The sequence below is a fragment of the Cryptomeria japonica genome, chromosome 4 (assembly GCF_030272615.1).
Source record: "Cryptomeria japonica chromosome 4, Sugi_1.0, whole genome shotgun sequence".
In the NCBI taxonomy this organism is placed as follows: Eukaryota; Viridiplantae; Streptophyta; class Pinopsida; order Cupressales; family Cupressaceae; genus Cryptomeria; species Cryptomeria japonica.
The window spans coordinates 150205391-150226997 of NC_081408.1; the positions used below are offsets into that span (position 1 = coordinate 150205391).

A 21607-nucleotide genomic window follows, 5' to 3' on the forward strand; every position below is an offset into this window, starting at 1 on the left:
ACCTTAACAATACACAAATCAAAAGACCTTACACTTCAATACACAATAGTATACATCAATAATATTGATTGACAAGTTTTGAAACTGACAACTATTTCAAAAGTAGTTGAACTTTCAAAGCTTTGCATACACCTTTCCTTCACATTCCAATTATAAAAACACATTCAACAAAGCCAATGGGTATATTGTTCGTCATAAAAAAGAAGATGGATGCTCGATAGCATAATCAAATAAAAGCTCTTAAAAAGATTAGAAAATGTTACAAGAACTTCAAGTTTGTTCCTTAATTTATTTCATCTATATTTACTGCACTTACATATCATTTCCACAAATTTACATTCTATTTAATTATTTAATCTTTAAGATAACTATTCAATCTAGAATTCCAACCAATAATGCATCTAACATAAGTTATATTATTGATTACATGTTAATTATATATAATTTTCTTTTTTACAGGATCAATTTCTACAAGGGAAACAAAATCCCAATGCAATATACTTGTCTATTATTGCTTACTTCTAACTTTATATAACTTGCAAATTTTACATATGCACAAAAAAAGTACCCAATATGTATCTTTAAATTTATTCTCTATATATATCTCACTTCAAAGTAATTTTCTTTGTTAATTTCAAATTTCAAAAAATGAGACATCAATATCTACAATATTGTATTCACAATACATTTAAATTTTTCTCTTAAATACAATTTGAGAATATTTATCTTCCTCAATTCCAAATTTCAAAAATGAGGCATTAATACCAAATTTCAAAAAATGAGGTATTAATACCAAATTTCAAAAAATGAAGCATTAATATCTACATTATTGTGTCCATTGCATTCATTGTTATATTTTAAAAATCTAACAATTGTAAAATATATCATTTTGACATATTTACCAAAATATAACTAAATTATATAATTCTAATTTTTTTTTGGTTTGCTTGTTTTACATCGCACACCTGAACTTCACCCATACAATTTCAAACTATCAAATGACTCCTTGACGTACCCAATGCACACCGAGGTGCAATTGTTAGTTTAATATTAACTAAGATATTGACATTATTGTGTCCAACAATTACCGCCTGCTCAACGTAAGCATCTAGTAGCAGGTATTATAGATGACAGCAGCTTGCGGGATAATAGCAAGGCGTACACGAAATCAAATAAGAAAGCAAGGCGTACACGACACGTTGAATGACGAAAGGCTAGAAGTCTAAAGCCAACAAGATCTAAATTTCAATGCGAAACATGCAGGAAACTAAACTCTCCTGTTGGACTTGGAAATTTTCCTCCTCATAGAAACTTCATCGAAATTCTCAGCTCTACAAATGACAAAGCTTCTCAAGCAAGAATCTGTCAGATAGTGTTATATAAAACAAAATACGGTGTATGTATGGAGACCTTGGTGTGAACATGCCACAATATGTATACGATTCTCAGCATGACTTGATCTTTCCTTTTAGCGTGCTCTCCAAGTGGAGTCATGAAGACGTCGTGTTGCTTTCCTTATCACTTTCATGAATTGAATATGAAACATTCTAGATTTGCTGGCTTAGGCCAGCCATGCGGAAGAAACAGTCAGGAGGCATTAACGACTTTAAAATATAAAAAGGGAAACAGTGCAGAGGAGAAGCTATCTTCTTGTAATAGTTTTCATTGAAGAATCAGGCTATGGAGATGTTAAACTGCAAGTCTGTGGGCATTAGAGTAGACGCCCTGTTGAAGGCTCTAAGCCCAGCCATTCAAGAAATTTGTTTGCAGGATTTGCAATTACCCACACATCAACAAAACGCAATCTTTCACGAGTTTTTCAAGACCCTGATAAAAGGAGCCTCATTGATAAAAGAGTGTGAGAATATAAGCCCATTTAACCTGCCTCTGAATCATAGGTATGCATCTCGAATCTTGGAGCTCGAAAAGGAGATCAATGATTTTATGGGACTAATGCCTGCCCACATATTACTGCATATGAGAAGGCTCATGGGAGATCTGGGAAGTGTTTACTATCCACAAGACATCCAGTATTTACATACACGTAGCATGCTCAAGGAATCAATATTTAGACAAGCTTCTGTGCTCACTAATGATCCGTGCCAGAACACCATGATGCTGCAACAAATGGAATCAGCAAATTTAATTGACTGCACAGAAATGGTGAAGGATTCCACGTACTCTTATCATAACAATGTTCCTGGTAAATCGCAGTTCTACGTGGGAATGAACAAATCTATTACGGAATTGAAGGGTATTTTGTTCCAAAGAGAGGTGTCTGTCGTTGGACTACAGTGTATTGGAGGCGGTGGCAAAACTACATTGGCATTTGCTCTCTCCAATGATTCTGAAATTAAAGGTAAGTTCCACATCCTACAGTTCTTTTCTATATTTTTCTATGCTCTATGACCAGGTTTATATGTGCGATTAACAAGAGGGGAGATATCGGTACGTACACTGATACTACACACTTTGCCTACATTAACATTTCCAACATAAGGTTTTTAATTATTTTTCACTTTTTTTTCTGTTTTATTCACCATAATATGGAAATTAATAGTACCTTAAAATCTTCTTTCATCATTAATGAATGATATATCATGATGTTGTTTGTGTGCAATAACGACCAGATATGTAATTATGTAGTAGTATATGGGCTTCTGAGACAAAGGAATTTGGGGGAAAGCAGTTTGAAGATTTAGCTCCAACGCTTTAGCCAGCCGAACTATTCTAACCCATTACTTATATTTCCCTTTCAAAATGAAAATAGAATGATCAAGACAATTTTTTTTGCATACTCTCCATAGAAGGAAGCTCAGAAATATTAAATTTTCGGAGCAAAGAACCAATAACGTATTTGCTTCTCTCAATATGATAGACAGATTCAAACATAGAGAGAAGATTTCGATGTCAGCATCTTAACCAAAACCATAAATTTTGCTAGCGATACTGTAAAATTTTGGCAAATTGCTAGATTTCTGTTGCCTGAATTCGAGTCAGTGTCGCCCGGGTGAAAGACGGATTTCCTAGACCTATACATGTGTGATAATTCTTCTTGTATGCAAACTAATCTACAGGGTAAATGAAACTCCAGGATGAATCTTTCAGGCATTCAATTGCCACCGACAATGGTAGGATCGAAAGTTACGGAAAGCCAGCCGCAAAGTGAATTCGAAAATGAGAACGTTCTAATTCCATGAACTGTCAATTTAAAGCTGGAGACTCTTAATTGACAACGACGAGCTGTGGTTGTAGGAATTTCTCTTGGAAATAATAAATAGAAATATTACGGTATAATAATTTTTCTTTTTTTATTTTTATTTTGATTGTGTTTGTAATATATGTTTTGTTTTTTATTTTTATTCTATTTTTTGTTTTGGTTGTCTTTTATTTTTTATCTTGGTCTTTGATGTAGTTGTGTATTTTACATTAAAAACGATTCAAATATGATTTGTGATCAATTTTCTTACATCTATTTGAACTCTCTTTCATCGTATGATGGATCATGAAGTGTGATTTGAAATGTTTATGATAAAAAAATCTTCTACACAATCAAATCCATAAGCTTGCATACAACATTAACATTAACTGTGGAGATCTAATAGCATCAATCTTCTAAATGTTATGGAATTTCATTTTTTATTATTTATTTTTGTCATCCTAATTCTAAACAACGTTTAAGACCTTCACTTTTTTAATTTTTCTTCTATAATTATTCTCGATTGAACATTAAATTTGTTGGAATATGGTTGTGTTTTATAACTAAAATTAGTAAATGATTGCTTCAAGTAGTTTCTAGAAGTGGAAAAATATTAAATATTTGTTAGTTAGCTCTTCCAATCTTTTATGCTATTCAAATCTCTAGAAAGATCTCAATACTTTTCTATATTGAGACAACTTTTAACAGTTTAAGAATGATGTAATTGTGTAATCAATTCATTAGAGTATAAAGTGATTGATGAATATTTGAGTGCACTAGCACTTTGAAAAATTTGAAAGAAATTATATGTTTATTATTTTCTATATATTTTGTGTTTGGTTTATTTTCATCCACCTCTAACAAGTGGTACTAGAGCTAGAAGATTGGTGGAGAATTATATTTGGAAGAAGATCCAAATTTTTTTATTTGAAAACAAGCACAACTCCCAAAAATATTGAAGTTAGTGAAAAGTAAAGAAGGAAAATATTGTAAGCCAAAATTGAGAAGATCTAGGGGAAAGGACACAATAGTTGAGCATGTTCGAATGACTCTGATATCATTTGTTGATTTAATGCCCATAGTTGTTGACTTAATACCCAATATTTTTTACAACATTACACCAATAATTGTGACTTTTAAGTTTTTATTGCAATGATGATTACCGATAATTGAATGAAACCTATCACTAAGCACTAAAAAGTAATGAATCATGTGATGCCACATCAATACACAAGTATCGATCTCACTATTTTGTTTTTTGGATTGTTTTGGATACCTTAGCAAAAATAATTTTGATGTGGTATCATGTTTGATGATGTGGCCCTAAAACCTTAGTTATAAGTAGGGGACTTTCCAAGTAAGTCGCTGTAAAAAATTGGGAGTGATTTGAAATATCCATCTAGAATTTTGAGAGGTGCAAAGTTAAAGTGCTCAACTACTGGGTCCTCTCCTTGAGAAGAGTTCATGGAACAAAATAATCTTAGTCAAAAAGTCACACAAAAATTGCAGGAAGATCTGAAGATTAGAGAGATCTATTTGCTAAAAAAATTCACAAAGAAAAATTAATTATTCTCATAAGGATGAGATGCATAATGATATTTTAAGGGAAATCATTCTAAAAATATTTATTGGAATAGATCACAAAAGAAGGAATTTATGACAAATTATATGCAAGTAAATTCTATATGATCAATGGATTGCATTGGTGGTAGCTTACATATATATTCAAAAGAAATTAAAGGCATAAGTATTCATGTGTTGAATAAAAATGAATCAACAAATGTTATAATATTTCAGTAAAGTGTTTGATAATTTATTATGACTCAAAAGAAGTAACTATTGTTGGAGAAATTATGAGCCCAAGAAGTTGTGCACACTTGAATGGATCAACAAAGAAACTATACAACCACACATGAGAATGTTGCTACTTGAGCAATGATGGAAAATGGAGATCAAAGTGAAATGCTAGACAAAACTTTGTTATGAATTGATATGATACAATGTACAAATGAGCTTTCTTATATATGCAAGAAGGAGAGAGTCGTTACAACTACAATGTGACAAAATTAAATGCTTAATGTTGACTCATCTTTATCTAGAATGACACATAAGATAACTAACATGAATAACATTAAATTATGGTGTCATGTGACAACTAAGCTATGTGTAAATAGGTTCTAACCAAGAACTAGTTGGGAAATATCTTTATTCACACCAACATCCCCCCTTCAGTGAAACTTAGGGAGAAAAAACATGCAAACGATGTAAACAATAATATGAAGATGAAATATATAGGTCATGACAACTAAGCCATGTTAGGTACCCATGAACAACTAATCATGCAACTAATCTCTCACAAATGGAAAAGAAGGAGAAAATCTCATGGAACAAAACTCTCAAAAAAAGAGATATGCAAGATATATACAAATGATAGATCATGTGATGTATGGATATCTCACATCAATACCCCCTTGGAACTACAGCCATCACAAGAATACAATAAAATTACCCATCCAATAAAGGGAAAGATAGAGGCAACATTCCCCTCCCCCCTCAATCAAGTATCATCAAAACCACTAAACTATGTTTAAGGCCAAAAGAGAATCCAATGGTGACAAACAACATATCTCGCCTTCGAAAGAAAGAATTCCAATGGTGCATGTAGAATAAAATTCATGTCCATAATGCAATGAGAGTGAAAATGTCTCGACAATGAAAAATCATAAGTAAAGTTAAATACCTCCACAAATGTCTCATCAAGACTACTATAAAATCCTCAATCAAGAATGAAACAGAAAATGAAGGACACACAAGATCATTAGCCAATGAAAAAACTACAAAGAGAAGAGATAACTCCTCAATTATGTCCTTCAACTCTAAAGTAGAGGGATGAGAGGCCAATATTGTAAGGATTGAAATGAAACCATCTTGAAACCACAAATTTGAAGAACCAAATAACTCTTGTTATGTTGAAGTCCTATAATCCATGTCAAAAGTCAATTCTGATGTAATTTAAATTTAACGAGTCATGAGAAGATCAACAAACCCAGTAGGAGGAACTCCATTAGTCCTCATACTAGATGGAGTAGTCAGAGGAATGTAAGAATCATCATCATCCTTAATGAATTCAAAGGTATAGAGCCTATGTATATGATCAACCCTACCCATTGCAAGAATATCACCATTTGCATTATAAATGTAAGTTGCATCTTGAGTGAATGTAATTTTGTTAACATCCTATGTAATATGGTAAACTTAAAGTAGATTATGTGCAACCATAGAAACATGAAAGACATTAGACACAACTACAACAACCAAGCCAACATCACCTATGAAAGCAACTTGCACACACAGATTTCTCGTAATCAAGATGCCATGATATGGTGGAGGACCTAGAGAATCTGGAATCATGTTGTTAGTTAAATTGGAAATGTGCACTAATGCACTTGAATCAAGAATCTAGCCAATGTTCCTTAGTACATGAGTGGTAATCAAGGTATAACCCTTTCCTTTGAGATCATGAAATCGGTCCTCATGTGTGGTAAGAGATGAACTTGATGAAGAAGGATCATTAATCTTATGCATCTTGAGTAATTATTGCAACTCATGGTTATTATATTTGAAGCAAGTTTGTTCATCATGTCCATATTTCTTGCAAAAACCACATGGGGATTTGTCCTTATTGCAATTCTCATCACTATTCCCAAGTTTCTTACAAAGTCAATATTTGGGTCTCTGCTTCTTGGAATTTTCCTCTTCGGAAGAGGGAGATGAAGTGTCACCATATTCTATCTTGGACTTATTTGTGTTCTTCCACTTTCTTTTGGAGGATTGAGCCACCAAAGAATGATTCTTAGGAAGAGAATCTATCTAAACCAATTTGAATTTCTCCCATGTCAATCAATCACAAAACTCCTTAAGAGAAGGCATCTTACATGATCTTCCCCCATAGCATCTATTATGGAGTAGAGGGTAGAAGCAAACACTAAAAATAGACCTTGAAGCTTAGACAAGATCAAGAAAATACACTGCTTATCTTCTTTTTCATGTCCACACCATTTTAATCATGGTAATATCAACTTGAACTAGGTGAAAAATTCCTGAAATGTAGGAAATTCATTTGGAGTGAGAGAGGTAAGATTGCCTTCAAGCTTCAAGATCCTAAACTAGTTGACATTTCCATCCAACTCTACAAGCTTATCCCACACCTCTTTTGGTGTTTAACACTCAACAATATGAAACAACAAACTATCTAACACATGAAGTCCTATGAGTCCCCTTGCCTCATCCATTTTGTTTTTATGAACAATAATTTGATAGAGATATGCTTAGTGTGAGAATGAAGAACATGACTTTTGAAAATATTAATAGAACTATAATTATCACAAAATATGGAAACTAGACAATCAAATACCACCTTCAAATCTGTGAGGGTTTGCTTCATCAACAAAACCTATGTGTAACAAGAAGCAGTAGCAACATATTTTGCCTCTACTATAGACAAAGTGATAGAACCTTGTTTATTCCTCAATAATGCAACCAACCTATTCCCCGAAAGGAATGCACCACCATTGGTTTTTTGTCTATCATCAACACAATCTACCTAGTGGGCATCTGTATATGTTGTCAAGGTAAATTCATTAGTCCTAGGATACCATAAACCATAATCTATAGTACCTTTGAGATACCTAAAAAATCCTTTTAACTGCATTAAGATGGGACACCTTGTTTGTAACTAGGGTTATGTATGGGTTCGAATTGCCTTAAGGCAACATCTGAACCCCTTTAGGTCCGAGCCCTATCCTAGGGTAACATGACCCTAATATATGCCCAGCCTAATATCCACGCTATGCTAAATACACGCCACCTAATATATTAGCGTGAAAACTCAGTGGAGGCTGACTTGCAATCAAAGATTAAAGATGTGTATAAATAAGAGACATTTTGCAAGTCAATACACACTCATCCATTCTACAAGCAAATGTGAAAAACAACTCTGCTAATAAGGTGCGAATTCATAAGGAAGAAAGCGAATTCATCCACACTTGTGCGAATTTGTTCAAGAGGACATAGGTGGTGTTGTACAAACTTGGAGAACTTAGAAATAGCAGATCTGCTATACAAAACGATCAAATCTGACAAAGAAGCTAAGTATTGTATTTGTGCATTTAAGAGCAGAATATATAATCTGACCTGTGGGTCTTTCATGCTGGGTTTTTCCTCCTTGGAGGTTTTCCCAGGGTATGTGTGTTTGTCTATTGATTACTTACTTTCTGATTTTACTAAATGTTAACTTATTTGTGACAAATCTAATTACAACCTAGGGCATAAATAAAAGATATAAGTCTGATCAACAAACTTAGGGTATAAAATTACATGGTATCAAAGCTAAGGTTTCACTAACATCTGATTTTTAGCAAATCAATTGTTGCATATAGCTGCTGTTTGTTTTCAGATTAAAATGATAGGTTTGAAGGCTGAAGATAAACTTGAGGGAGCCATTGATTTTGCTTCTTGGAAAGTCCATATTCTATTGATCCTTGAAGAGAATGATCTGCTGAAATTTGTAGAAGAAGAAAGTCTGTCTCCTCCAGAAGATGCTGAAGAGCTGAAACAATTCAAGAAAGATTCCCTCAAGGCTAGAAGAATCATAATTGAGTCTATCAAGAATCATCTTGTCACTGTCATATCAAAGTTCGTATCTACCAGGTAAATGATCAAACACTTGGAAGGGATGTATGAGATCAACAACCTCAGCAGGGCTCTTGCTCTAAGACAACAACTTCTTCACATGAAAATGAAAGAAGAAGACTCAATCATAGCCTACTTCATGAAGATTAATGAACTAAAGGACAAGATAAGCACTCTTGATTGCCAAATCTCTGATAAAGATCTTGTTATGATTGCATTAAATGGTTTACCTGATGAATGGGAACCATTCATTCGTAGCATTGGTGGAAGAGTCGATCGTCCCAACTTTGAATGTCTTCAATCTGATTGCATCGAAGAGGAATCTCGAATTGAGGTAAGAGGAAAACTCAAGAACTCTCACAAAGATAATCATGTTCTCTTGGCTAAATCTAGGAAAGGTGGACATTGGAAGAAAGAAAAGAGAAGCAAAGATTTTAGATCCTCATCCTATGATCCAAGGAAAAAGTAAAGAGATTCCTCTCACATTCGTTGCTTCAGATGTGATAAGTATGGTCACTATGCAAGAGATTGTCAGAATGACCCAAAGGAGAGGGAAGCCAACTTAAATGAAGTTGCCGAACATTGTGAAGATTATCTTCTTATCTCTGCTCTATCCAGTAATGTTCCTACGGATAGCAATACATGGATACTTGATAGTGGTGCCTCCAGACACATCTGAGAATTTCGTAAGCATCTCTCAAATCTGATTAAAAAAGACACCAACCTTCATGTATTAATCGGTAATGATGTTCGATACTCGGTAAAAGGTTCTGGCACTACCTCCTTAAATCTAGATTCTGGTATTTCCTTACAACTCTATGATATTCTCTTTGTACCTGGTATTAAACGAAATCTGATTTCCATTTCTGCCTTAGAAGATAAGGGGTTGCAAATAGCATTTTCTGAAGGGAAAGTACTCGCTTGGCCTAAGAAATCTAATTTCAAATCTTCTCGTATTATTGGAAATAGATGTGATAGTTTATATAAGCTTGCAGCTAACCCAATCCAAGCTCTCATTCATGAGACCCCTGAATCATGCGAACTATGGCATAAAAGATTGGGTCACTTACACTTCCAAGCTCTTCCCACTCTCGATAAAATGGTTAAAGGTATGCCTAAACTCAGTTTATCTCATGATGATGCTTGTAAAGGTTGTGAAATGGGTAAAAATATAAAGATTCCCTTTCATTAAAGAGATAGTAGGGCTAAAGAAAGGTTAGAAATTATTCATTCAGATTTATGTGGTTCTATGTCTGTAGCATCCCCTACCGGTTTCCTATATTATGTTATCTTCATAGATGAATTTTCTAGAAAAACATGGATCTATTTTCTTAAATCTAAAGAGTCTGAAGAAGTTCTAAACAGATTTAAAGAATTCAAAGCCTTAGTTGAAAATACTACAGGAAATCAAATTAAATGTTTGAGATCTGACAATGGAGGTGAATACACCTCAGGTAGTATCTATGACTTTTGTGTTAAAGTAGGAATTAAGAGGGAGTTCTGCATTCCCTACAATCCTCAGCAAAATGGAGTTGCTGAAAGAAAGAACATGACCATTGTTGAAGCTGCAAGGGCCATGATCAATGATCAAGACCTACAACCTTTTCTATGTCCGGAAGCATCCAAAACTGCAATTTACATTAAGAATAGATGTCCTCATTGTGCCCTAAAGGATGTGACTCCTGAAGAAGCCTTTACAAGAATCAAACCTGACATCAGTCACTTAAGGAATCTCGGGAGTCCAGTGTATGTTCATGTACCTAAAGAAAAATGAACCAAGTTGGATCCATCGGGAAAGAAAGGCATCTTAGTGGGTTACAACGAATCTTCCAAAGCCTTCAGGATCTACATTCTGGGTCAAAGGTATGTTGAGGTAAGCAGAGATGTAACTTTTGAAGAAGATCTTGCTTTCGAAAGATCTAAAGGTTCATTAACCATCAATAATGATATGATGATTGAAAATCAAGATTCAATAGTTAGTGCTAACCCTAAGACAGAGGAGGAGTCTACTGACCTTCCAGATCAGGAAGTTCAGAATGACCCATCAAAACCTATGCACTCTACCGATATACCTCAAGATATTGTGGTCCCCAAGAAGAGACAATTTTGGGTTAGAAACACGATTCAAGATGTTGAAGGACTTGTTGCTCCCAAAGGAACCTTTAGAGATTGCAAGAGATTCCAAAATCATGCCAACTACATCTCTATGATGTGCAATATCATTGAGTTTGAACCTCACAATGTCGAAGGAGCTATGTCTCATCATGCTTGGAAACTAGCCATGGATGAAAAGTATGGGTCTATCATCAAAAATGATGTCTGGGACATTGTACCCAGACCCAAAGGTAAGTCTGTTGTTTCCTCTAAATGGTTGTTTAAAATTAAACATAATGTTGATGGTAGTATTAAAAAATATAAAGCTAGGTTTGTAGCTTGTGGCTTTTCTCAAAAGGAAGGAATAGATTATGAAGAAACCTTTGCCCCTGTTGCTAGATATACTTCTATTCGAACTATAACAACTATTGTTGCAGCCAAAGGTTGGGAGCTACACCAAATGGACGTTAAGACAACATTCCTCAATGGAGTTATTGAAGAGGAAGTCTATATTGAGCAACCAAAAGGTTATGGAATCCATAAAAGAGATTCTCATGTTTGCAGGTTGAAGAAAGTCTTATATGGGCTCAAACAAGCTCCTCGTGCTTGGTATGAAAGAATTGATAAAACTTACTAAGCTTAGGATTTTGCAAGAATGATGTTGATGTTAATATTTACTTGAAAGTTTATAATGGTGAGATGCTTATTTTAGTTCTATATGTGGATGATTTATTTCTCATTGGTGAAAGTAAATTAATCATAAGATGTAAGAAGGAATTAGCCTCAAAATTTGAAATGAAGGACTTAGGTTTAATGCATTACTTCCTAGGGTTAGAAGTATGGCAAAGATCCAATGAAATTTTTCTAAGTCAAGGAAAATATACTATTGATATTTTGAAAAGATTTAGGATGATAGATTGTAAACCTATGCATACTCCTATGGAATCTAACTTAAAGAAGTTAAGTGTTTCTACAGCTAACTCTGGTTTTGCAGATCCATCTGAGTACAGGCAGTTGATTGGATCCTTGATGTACCTAGTCAATACTAGGCCAGATATTTGTTATGCTGTGAATGCTCTCAGTCAGTTCATGAGCTTACCTAAACTCATTCACCTGGTTGCTGCCAAGCACATTCTAAGATACCTATGTGGCACGATTGGCTATGGGCTGAAGTATTCACTGAATACCCCAATCCTCTTGGAAGGCTACTTAGATTCAAATTGGGCAGGAAGTGTCAAGGATAGGAAAAGTACTCTAGGTATCTACTTCAACTTGGGCTTTGCAGTGATCTCTTGGGCATGTAGAAAGCAATCTTCGGTAGCATTAAGCACTGCAGAAGCTGAGTACATTGATGCATCTGTTGCATCCAGAGAAGTAGTATGGCTTCATAAGCTCCTTGTTGGACTATTTGGTCAAGCTAGTGGTCCTACCACCATTCATTGCGATAATCAAAGTTGTATAAAGATGTTGGTAAATCTTGTATTTCATGATCGGTCCAAACATGTGGAAACACACTATCATTTCATTCGGGATATGGTGCAAAGAGGAACCATTCATCTAAAGTACATCAGCACAAATGAATAGATTGTTGACATCCTCACCAAACCTTTATCCAAAGTGAAGTTCAAATATTGAACAAAGATAGACTTGGTGTTGTGGAAAATAGAACCCTGATTGAGAGGGAGCTTCAGTCTCAGTGACTCTATTTGTAGCACTTTGAATCATTATTTGCTTGTGTGCAAGAATGAATTATATCCAATCTATGCTTGTGTGCTAGATGGTTAATTGTAATAATGTAAAGACCCACTAGTGTATTACACTTGCTATGCTTGTGTGCTAGAACCATCCTATGCTTGTGTGCTGGGTGGAAGATGTAATTTTATGCTTGCGTGCTAGATCCATTATATGCTTATGTGCTAGATGGAACTTAAAGGTTCAGATTATGTATTCTCCTCTTCCCTAGTTAAGAGGGAGTGTTGTTTGTAACTAGGGTTATGTATGGGTTCGGATTGCCTTAAGGCAACATCTAAACCCCTTTAGGTCCAAGCCCTATCCTAGGGTAACGTGACCCTAATATATGCCCAGCCCAATATCCATGCTATGCTAAATACACGCCACCTAATATATTGGCACCAAAAATCAAAGGAGGTCGACTTGTAATCAAGGATTAAAGATGTGTATAAATAAGAGACATTTTGCAAGTCAATACACACTCATCCATTCTGCAAGCAAATGCAAAAAATAGCTCTGCTAATAAGGTGTGAATTCATAAGGAAGGAAGCGAATTCAGACTTGTGCGAATTTGTTCAAGAGGACATAGGTGGTGTTGTACAAACTTGGAGAACTTAGTTAGAGCAGATCTGCTATACAAAAGGATTAGATCTGACATAGAAGCTAAGTATTGTATTTGTGCATTTAAGAGGAGAATATATAATCTGACCTATGGGTCTTTCATGCTGGGTTTTTTCTCCTTGGAGGTTTTCCCAGGGTATGTGTGTTTGTCTACTAATTACTTACTTTATGATTTTATTGAATGTTAACTTATTTGTGACAAATATAATTACAACCTAGGGCATAAATAAAAGATATAAGTGTGATTAACAAACCTAGGGTATACAATTACACACCTTAGGTGTAGCCTGAACACATGCAACCATACAAATAGACTACATAATATCACGTATTGATGTTGTGAGATACAACAAACTGCCTATCATTGATCTGCAGTCTATTTGTTCTGTGGCTGGTGAATCGTCATTCTTACTTAGTTTACTACCCGTAATCATTAGAGTATCGACCAACTTATAGTCATCCATCTGAAACTTTTTAAGCATTTCCTTGGCATATTTAGTTTGTGGTAGAAATATTAATGCATCCAACTGTGATACTAGCAATCCAAGAAAATATGATAATTCCCCTATCATAGACATTTCAAAAGTTGTTTGCATTTGATTGGCAATATCTTTACAATCTTCATCATTCCCATTGAAAATAATATCATCAATGTATACTACCACAACAAACACCCGATCTTTAATGGATTTGAAATATAAATTACTTCCAGCATTACCTCTATGAAAACCGTATTGTAGAAGATGTTGATCAAGCCTGGTATACCAAGCCCTAAGGTCATGTTTAAGACCATAGAGGTCTTTTTTGAGCTTACAAACATAACCTTCTTTACCAACACACACAAAGTCTTTTGGTTGTTTCATGTGAACCTCCTCAACCAAAAATCCATTAAGAAAAGCTGATTTCACATCCAATTGCTAGACTTTAAAGTTCTTATAAACTAAAAAAGTCAAAAATATATGGATTACCTCTAATTGGGCTATAGGAGTGAATGTTTCATCAAAATCAACCCCTTCCTTTTGTGCATAATCCTTACAAACCAATCTGGTATTATTTCTAACAATTTTGCCATTTTCATTCTATTTATTTCTAAATACCCATTTTGCACGAATGAATTTTTTTGTTAGAAGGTCTAAGAACTAACTCCCGAGTGTTATTTTTCTCAATTTGAGTTAATTCCTCTTTCGTGGAATTAATCCAACGAACATATAAACTAGTTTCCTTGCAAGACTTAGGTTCCATCTCAAACAATAAATAAAGATATGCTTCTTTATTATAATTTTTAACAGCCTTTTTACATGTTTGAATTTCATCATCTTTATGCCCAATTATTTGTTGTTCAAGATGATTTCTTCTAACAAATCTAGAATTTTTCTTTTCACCAATATTTTCAAAAAAAATATCACTAGGAGTCTCTCAATTAGACTCATCATTATTAGAAGTATTTGTTGCAAGAATAGTTGCACCAGAATTATATGAAGTATTAGGATTGACTTCTACAACATTATCAATTTCAACAATAGATTATTTACAATTATCATTTTGACTTTCTTCATCAATTTTTACATTAACACTTTCAATCACTATTTTCAATATATTGTTATAGCATTTATAGGATTTACTATGAGTAGAATATCCCATAAACAAACATTCATCACATCGAGGATCAAAGCTACCCAACCAACCATCCTCTCTTTTAATAAAGCATTTATTGCCAAAGAATTTAAAATATTTAACTAAAGTAGACTTACCATACTATAAATCATATGGAGTTCTTTTATTATTTGGTCTCAATTGAACTTTGTTGAGAATGTAGACCGTTGTATAAATTGCTTCTACCCAAAACCTGTGAGAAATTTTTTCTTCATTATGCAAAGTTCGTGCTATTTCCTTGATTGTTTTGTTTCATCTTTCCATCACACCATTTTTTATGGTGTTCTAGATGTAGAATATTTCCCTTTATGCCATGCTCTTCACAATAAGCCAAAAATTCATTAGAAAGGAATTCTCCAACCTTGTCAAATCTGAGACATTTAATTTGAAAATCACTCTCTAATTTTGCCATTGCCCTAAAGATCTTAAGCCTATCAAATTCTTCTGATTTTTCCTTTAAGAATTTTACCCATGTCATTAAAAAAAATCAGCTACAACCAACATAAAGAACTTTTCATTTTTCAGATCTTTAGTTATTGTTGGACCACAAAGATCAGTATGGATTAATTCAAGAGGTTGTAAACTTGAATATTCTTTAGGCTTATAACTAATTCTAGCCTACTTACCCTATTGATATTCTTTGTAAATAATATTCTAAGGTTGTACAATCTTGGGCATATGTCTCACTAAATTCAAAAAACTCATTTTTACAAGATTATCAAAATTAACATGACCAAGTATTTTATGCCAAAGCCATCTTTCATTAGTTTGACTTATCAAACAACTTCTACCTTTTACTTCCATTAAATCATAAACATTACTTTCAGTTTTTTTACCTTTAGCTATTAGTTTTCAAAATATAGAATCTTTTATCTCATAACCTTGAGCATTAAAATTTACAAAATAACAATTGTTGTACATGTGACTTACACTTAGTAAATTGTATATAATGCCATCAACATAACAAACAATATTTGCCTCTAAACTACCATTAATAGTCAAGGAACCTTTACAACGAATCTGTACCTAGGATCTATCTCCAAATTACACTGCACTACCATTTCATTCTGTAAATTTGGAAAACTTGTTTCTTTCACTCATCATGCAGTTCGAACAACCACTATCCACTATCCAAAGATTCTCTCATGTTGCATGTAGGGTTGTTTCAACAACAAGAGATCTTTTCTCCTTTCTCTAAAATTTCACTTCCTTTTTGTCTCCAGTATCTACTTAACTCATGTGATAATTTGTTGCAACATGTCCAACGTTCTAACATTTAAAATAAATCACATTAAAATTCCTTAAGGAATCAAATGAATTTGAATTAACAAAATTGATTCTTCTCCTTGGCATAATTTTGCAGTTAATTGCTTTGTGACCAAAATAGTTGCAAAAATTACAATAGCCATAAAAAGAATAAAATCTTCTAGGATACAAATTCTTCCTTCTTTGTGATTCAAAATTATTAATTTTTGTACTATTAGAACTTTCATCATTTTCAAATCTCAAACCTGATTGATTTTTATTCTTTCTCTATTTAGCCAACATTTCACTTACCATTTCTAATATTTTTCCAAACTTAGCTTCTTTTTTTGAAACCATATTTAGCTTTTCGATTTCACTTTTTAATGAAACTAGTTGACTTTCTAGTTTTGAATTAGAAGAAGTTTAGATTTTACTATTTTTCCTTGTTGTTTACCTTCTTCAAGTTCAAATTATAGATTTGTGATAATCTAAGTTTTGGCTTTTGTGTCTTTCAATTGTTGTGACCCTTTGTTCTTCAATCTGCTAATGTCAACTAGACCACAAACAAGCTCTTCTTCCAGATCCACTTCGCCTTCTGCATCACTATTAGAATTAACATCATTCTGACCTATAGAACATGGTCCTATCGCCATAAAAAAAGTTTCACAAGTGTCAAAATCAGAAGTACTAGCATCAAAATTAGTACTTTCTCCCTTAATATAAAGACTTTTCTTTTTCTTTTAGAACTTACATTGTTTATAAAAAAATTGTTCTATTTGTTTCTTTTTGAACCCTTCTTCCTCATCACTATTAACATAAGAATATTTGGTAGAAAAATGCCCAATTTTCCCACAATTAAAATACTTTGCCAAAGCGGTTCCTCTAGATCCTCTTCTAAATCTATGCGTTCATCTTTTACCTTTTTAGTTTCTTTAAAAGCAACCTCCCTTTTTGACTCATTAGATCACCTATCATTCTCATTTCATAAGCTATTAGAATACCATGTAAATCATCTAATGAAAGTTTACTAAGATCCGTTGCCTCTTCAATAGCAAAAATTTTTGCACTATATTTAGAAGGTAGAAACCCTAAAAAAATTTGAACAATAATTGAATCTTTTATTGTTTCACCAAGTCCCTTGATTGCATTAACCATCTCATTAACTCTGAGAAAATAGTCAGCAATGCGTTCCTCTTCCTTCATTTTCAACTCTTCAAGATTGACCTTATTTGTCTACAATTTTGCTTGCTTTAACTTATCATCTCCTTCATAGATTCTTTTCAATTTGTTTCATAACTCCTTGGTTGTTTTAAAATGCATAACCTTCACAAAATCACCATTAGACAATCCATAGAGAATAGCATTATGTGCCCTAGAATTGTTTTCATAGTCTCTTTTTTTGCATGATTAGTTATAGCATGAGTTAGCATTGTATATCCATCTATTACAAACATCTAAACATAAAACCCTTGAGAAGACAAGCAACTCTCCATTCTTATGCTCCAAAAATCATAATTGGTGTCATCAAATAATGGTGCTTTGTTAGAGGATGAACCTTCCTGACAAGCCATGTTCTCTAATACCATAATCTATTTAGACTAATTAGGTTTTTTCACAAGAACTGGCTCTCATACCAATTGTAGAAAACATAAGTACTATTGAGAGGGGGGTGAATCAGTAGTAAACAAGAACTTTAATCTTTCTTAAACAAATTAAACTTTTAAAAAGTTTAAATTTGAAAACTGAAAGACACAAAAAGATGCACAATATAACAATACACAAGATTTACTTGTAAACATAGGATGGGAAAAAACACTGTGAGAATGTTGCTAAGATCTACTATCCTAATCCAACCTCATAATTTATCATCCAATTACAATGTTTTAAGGGCACCAACCTAAGGGGTCACCAAAACCCTGTCTAAAAGTGCACCAACACTTTCAATCCAAAATCTTTGAGCACCAACTCAAGTTTTTGTGGCATCTACCATTCAATACATTACATAAGTTCAATTCACTATAATTTTACGTTTCAAATGACAATCTTTGAAACTCTCAACAATATTGATATTAAATGAAAAATGTATCGATCTTCTAACTTTTGGATTTTTGTATATTTAGATAACGTCCGATAAAGAATAACATTCTATAATCAACATTTCATGTACAGGTCTGTTTTGAATTGTCCTTAATAAATACATAGCCTCTATAATTCTTCTTCTTGTGATTCAACTTGAAACAGAGGCTAAACAAATTTCATTTCATGTATGAACTAAAAATAATATCTATGTTCTAAATGAAAAGAAATGTATTCTCTTACATTCAAATCTGTATTCAATGTATTAAGCAAGATTGCTTAATGATATATCAATATGAAAAATGCTCACAAACTACTTTAACGATATAGCAATCTTTCATATGATCTTGATACCTTGAGTATAACTTTGGACAATACTCACACTACTAATACCAAATCTTGCTTATCCATGATCTTGATCATGACTTTTTGTATGGAATTAATTGTGTATGTATATAGACACTGGAAATACAAAATCTATAGTCTTGGTTATAATTTCTTCGGATTAACAACATGATAAGCTTATTTGAATTCAGCAACTACTTTGAAGAAAACATATATAAGAATGAATATAGTTGTCACCAGTTGGGAGTAGTTATTTGTTAACACAAAGAAGTTCAAATAATTATTGACAAATCAAAATTCTCTAGTTCAAACTTCAAACTGCATCTCTTAACACATAATATATTAGTTGTTATAGCCAACAACTAATAACAGTTCAAACCGTCTATCTTGTGCAATGATAAATGAATATCATAGCTGAGTAATTTGTTTGTTTTCTCCACTTTCGTCTATGTTTTCATAGTGGGCCATTTTTTTAATAACAATATCATTCATAATCCTTAAACAAAAATACTCTACAAACTTGACAATAAAATGTTTAGACGTTGAATGAAGAAGAGAGAAATGAGTGGAGGAGACAAGCCCTACATTATTGGAGATATGATTTCGATATGATTTCATGCCAGATTTAATTTTGTTTCTTTATTTCATTCCAGCTTTAACTCTGTGTCTTTTCTAATACTATCTGCACTTTATGGTTCCAGATCCAACGATATAGCATACTTCAGAATAACCACACTGTGACGGTCTTACAACTTAAATTTGTTGACATCGATGATAATATTGTTGACAAATATTACAAAATCGACATTTCATATTATATTGTGTTTGCAAAGTTTTTTCTAAATTACAATAGTTTTAAGACCCAAAAATGGTCAAAAGTACAATCAGAGAATCTAGAATAATTAGCTATGTAGTTGTACTCAATCCCAAATTCAACATGCAATATCTAAATAAGGAGATAACAAATCTGATCAAAAGAAATATGGATGGAAAGTGCTTATCTTTATCTTTTTACCAACATCTTGTTTGTTAAACCTGAGGCAAAAGATATGATTTTTTAATCTTTTTTTAAATTGATTTTGTCCTCAAGGAATGGTATTTTCTAGCAACCAAAAGTTTACTTCTGACTTGATTTCTAGAAATCTATTCAATTTATGTAGATGATAACAAAAAAAAAATTGAGCTATGTACCAAAGCCATAAAAAAAATTTAATTCAATAAGTAGAAGATAAAAAAATAAATTAAATTCTAAATTAAATAGCTAGTCGAAAAATGGCCACAAGACACTTTTTGCACAATTTTTGCAAAATTTGATCGATATCTACAAAATCTAACAGATACCGAGATGGTTTTTTGAGCCCAAGAAGAAAAACCATAAATCATTTTTCAATTTAACTTACAAAAGATAGACATTAGATGCAAAAATGAAAACACTTTCAATCTTTCTTTGAATTTTTGTACTCTGATTTCAGTGAAATGAAAGCCAAATATGGCATTCTTGAGTCTTTTAGACATTAAGGAGGAGATGAAAAAGTTACCAAGATTACTAGCTTGCTACAAAAACTCATATTTTACAAAATATTTGTACCAAAAACCCTAGTGATTAAAAATTTTCTTCAAACTTTTCTAATTCACAAGTTCATATAGAAATGTAAGAGACGACAATACTATGTTTATTTTAAGGAACCAATAGAAAACTTTGCAGGTTCACTGGTACAAGAAGGTTATCTTCATGACATTGGAGATGTTGACATCTTAAAGACATGGAGGACTCATGGAGTCTTTGGTTGAGATGTTAGTTTATGACTTGTCAGTTTTGATAGGTGATCCTTACTTATAGGATGTTTGGTATTATGTATTTCAATCATCTTTGTTGAAATTGACTCCCGACTTAACCCCATTACCGATTTCCACAATTTGCTAGCAATGTCACCGAGTTCAAAGTTTAATTTTCATTGTCTTAAGGTGTTGAAAGTCGTTGATTTTTCAAACTTTCTTTTGGAAATGGTTTTGTTAGTCATAAATAGCATCAAAGCCTTTAAATTTAGATAGTCAAACTATTCCTGAACCCCATAACTAGTTCTAAAATTCTAAAAAGCCCTAACTGAGGGACCAACCTGAAAAGTTTTCTTCATTTTATGGGTCAGCATAAGGCGATTCCAATATTTGTTGATTACTCAACCACATTAGAAGTGTCTACTCACTTACGTCAGCATAACCTCAGTTGATATTTCTTTTGTAGCCACCCAACTACATGAAATTTCTCATTTTATGAGACATATTTTGCCCAAAGATATGGTGGGTGCATCTCCTTAATGACAGATCAGGTGGCTAAAGCATGTAAAGCTACTGACATGATTTTTGAAGAACAAACATATTATTTTTTCCTGTTGAAATTTAGTGAGTTGATGGCCTTGTACACATGTGAAAGGTGGAAAAATTTGAAATTCATCATTTCTTTAGCGATTAGTTAGAAAAATGGCAAATTGGCAAGCAAACATGTTTATTTGGGAAGTAGAAACTCTAGAATTTCAATTATTTATGTTTTAGAATTCATTGGGCTAACATTCGATAGGGATTATTCACCCACCTAGAAATAGTATGGTGCTTCCTCATAAGGATCAACTTCCAATAGCCCAACATGATTTAAATTGGATTCAAAGAGAGAAAGAAGATATCATTTCTCAATTGAAAGAAGTTACATGGAGAAAAAAGGTCAATCATGTTGAATACATCAGGATAAGTTCATTTTAGAGTGAAAGGAGAGGTGAACCAAATTTCACAACCAATTTTTACAGAGAGAAATTGTTACAACAAAGAATCTCACACCTGAGGAAAATTAACCCAATGCATTTCCAAGTCAACACGGTACAAGTTGGTTATCCCAAGGGAAGGTATCACTCCCATACTCCAACTCGACCCAATATTGGTTGAAGACCCACAAGAGGATAT

General features: G+C 33.1%; 1 protein-coding gene across 1 annotated transcript in view; it reads left to right on the forward strand.

The window, feature by feature from the left end:
* The first annotated feature begins 857 nt into the window (after positions 1–857).
* Positions 858–21607, forward strand: part of LOC131037790 (probable disease resistance protein At4g33300) — a 36562-nt gene continuing 15812 nt past the window's right edge. The window contains exon 1 of the mRNA XM_059219654.1: positions 858–2359. Coding sequence (XP_059075637.1) covers positions 1681–2359 — 679 coding nt within the window. The 5' untranslated portion in view covers positions 858–1680. The remainder of the gene's footprint in view (positions 2360–21607) is intronic.